Consider the following 3179-nt stretch of genomic DNA (forward strand, 5'->3'; position numbering starts at 1 on the left):
TAATGGTTTTGTTATGGGTTGCTATAACAATAAATTTATATATATAAATATATAATATATAATAATATATTATTAATTTTATATATTTATAATAATATATATAAAATATAATATATTATAGCAATAAAAACATAAACTATAGTTTACAAATTCCTGAATAAATAGAATAATAAAAAAGTTTAAAATCATATCAACTTTTTATTTATTTAATATGCAATAGCTTTATCGCGGCAGTCCCCGAATGCTACTTTTAATATTTTTTTTTATAGATATTTAAAGTTCAAATGTTGACGAAATTTGATGTTTAAAGAAAAAATATCCATTTTTAGCTATTTTATTGTAAATCTTAAAAATTTGGAGTGCCTCGAATCGTTTTCTATTACGTATATTATATTATTAAAATTTACTATATGTCTTTTGTATATGTACAAAATGAAATTTAAAATTTTTTAGATTCATTATTAGGGCTAGGGACTTCATGCCATAAAAAAACCTTAAAATATGCATACATTTAAGCCCTAAAGAATCTCTTCTTTAGAATGAATAAAATACATTTAGCCATTTAGGTTTAGGTACCTATTATAGGTATATTATTATTATTGGGCAGGCGAGTTGCGTTATCTCAGCGAACGGAGTATAGTCTGTGTGAATGCCGGGAAAAAATTCCCCATTAATAAAATCATATAAAACATAATTGTACATTTGTTAATTTATTATACCAATTGTAAATTTGTATACATATTATTTTATATTTATAAGTTACAAGCTATAGGTATATTTTACTAGGTAACGTTTATTTCGTAAATTACCCGGATAATATGTTTAAAAACAAAAATATCATAATATTATACACTGCACATTTTTGAAACTTACACATAACATATATTTTATTTTATTTTATTTTTTTATTGATCGTAAAGCCCAGCAACTATGGCCATTAGCTGTTTGTTTTTTGTTTGTAGGGGAGGAAATTGTAGGTTAGAACACACGTGTGTTTGTTTTGGCAGAATTTTTGATTTGAGCACCTGTAGGTATCTGTCATGCCCGGGTGGGGGATGGCGGCACTCGTTCTCCGGGCACCGTGACTTGCCCAAAGAAAAATGCCACCCATGGCTGAGATATCAAACCGGCGTTGGTGTGCGTCGCAACCGACGCCTTAGCCCGCTCGGCCATTCCGCCCCACATAATATTATTATATATTATGATACAAAATAAATTTACACTCGATAATGATTGACTGGTTAACAGTTTTAAATGGATAAACAATTTTTAATAAAAAATGTAAGGTAAGCACACATTTTAGAAGACCCCGTGCGCACGCCTATGCTTATAGTAATATTAATATATTATAAGAAAAAAAAATCTAGACTGATAGACCATATCCGTATAAAACCGTTATGTATAGTATATCATTGATTTCAAATTTGATGTATCCTACCCAATGATAAAGTACACTCGACAGTCGACACCCATTGGCCATTATTAATAGAGCAGAGTGACTTCACGGGTTATGAATTATTTTCTTTTATTTGTACATCAAAATATATTTTGTTAATTGTCTATGACTTGTATGAATTATATTGATTCAAGTATAGTTAGTATAAGTTGTTGATATATTTTATATTTATAATATAAATAATCAACTTTTATCATAAAAAAAATAACAAACATTTTTTTTTTAAATTAGGTTTTTAATCAAATTGGAGTTGACATCATGACTTTACCAGAAGTTGATGGGTTCAAATATGTTGTTGTTGGTATAGATTATTTTTCAAAATGGTCAGAAGCCAGACCTATAAAAGACAAATCAGCAGTAACTGTTGCACGGTTTTTGTATGACGAAATAATATGCCGCCATGGGTGTCCAAAAATACAAATTAGCGACCAGGGGAGATAATTTGTAAATAACCTGAACGACGAGCTATTTCGTCTCACAGGAACTGAACAACGAGTTACATCGGCGTATCATCCGCAAGCCAACGGTCTGGTTGAACGTCAAAACCGTACAATTAAAAATTGTTTGTTGAAAGTATTGCAGGAGAATGTAATGCAATGGCCATATATTTTACAAGGTGTCTTATTTGCACATAGAACGGCACAGCATTCTTCCACTGGATACACGCCATTTAAAATGTTATATCAACGTGATGCTACGCTACCTATTGATATTAATTATGACGATAAAGATAAATATTCTGTAACATACAATAGTAATCAGTATGACTCAGATCACCAAGATAATGATTTAGATTTATTTGATCAAGAAACATTTAAAACTACACTAAATCAAATGATCGCCATGAGGGATATAATGGAAAAAAAAAGCAAAAAAAAATATAGATGAAGCACAAACACGTCAACGTTATTCTTATTCTAAACGTCATAATACGGGTCACATATTTCAAGAAGGTGATAAAGTTTTCGTCAGAAACTTGTGTAGGGATGATCGGAAAGGTGGTTGGCGTCAGATACCGTGGAATGGTCCATATGAAATAGTATCTTTTCACTCTGGCAATACATGTGTACTCAAAAATGAGTTCAAAGTCTTGAAAAAAAAAAATTAATTTGAAAAATTTAAAAATGTACAATGAACCGATGGAAAATAAAACGGAAGAAAAATATGATGCTGACAAGTCTGGAAGCAAAAGTAGCGGCACTGACAGTTTTAAAGATGTCGATAATTTGCAAGTGAAGGATATTGAATATACCAAATCAAAGCTGGATGAGTTGAAGGATAAACAAGTATTTAATCCCGTGACGAAGCCATGGCAGTTGAGACAGAACAAGATTTTAAATCTTAAAATAGAAAAGAATTTGATTTATAAATACCGTGGAAAAATTCTCGGAGAGCCAACAAAAATCATAAATATTATTGGTGATGGTAATTGTCTCTATAGGTCTTTATCTTACTGGATAACCGGAACAGAAGATCATCATTTGAAAATACGAAACTTGATTGCTGAGGTAATATAAAATAATAAATATTATACATCTATGCAATATGTTTAATACAACTGATACATATTATTTCATAATTCATTCATTAATATACCTATCCATTTCCCCACTTTTTTTTTTTTGAACAAAAAATAATTATTTAAACGATTAAGGTTAAATGTAACTATATGGGTAAAAAAGTAAAAATTGATTTTTAATGAGTATATGAAAACATAATAAGA

General features: G+C 29.6%; 2 protein-coding genes across 3 annotated transcripts in view; one reads left to right on the top strand and one right to left on the bottom strand.

Annotated features, from left to right (window-relative positions):
* Window positions 1–3179, bottom strand: part of LOC100159991 (legumain) — a 521349-nt gene that overhangs the window by 368062 nt on the left and 150108 nt on the right. The gene's annotated exons all lie outside the window — the stretch shown is intronic.
* The window catches only part of LOC103310013, a 3198-nt gene continuing 2058 nt past the window's right edge, over window positions 2040–3179 (top strand). The window contains exon 1 of the mRNA XM_008186980.3: window positions 2040–2964. Coding sequence (XP_008185202.1) covers window positions 2581–2964 — 384 coding nt within the window. The 5' untranslated portion in view covers window positions 2040–2580. The remainder of the gene's footprint in view (window positions 2965–3179) is intronic.

This window comes from Acyrthosiphon pisum, chromosome X, assembly GCF_005508785.2.
Source record: "Acyrthosiphon pisum isolate AL4f chromosome X, pea_aphid_22Mar2018_4r6ur, whole genome shotgun sequence".
Taxonomy (NCBI): Eukaryota; Metazoa; Arthropoda; class Insecta; order Hemiptera; family Aphididae; genus Acyrthosiphon; species Acyrthosiphon pisum.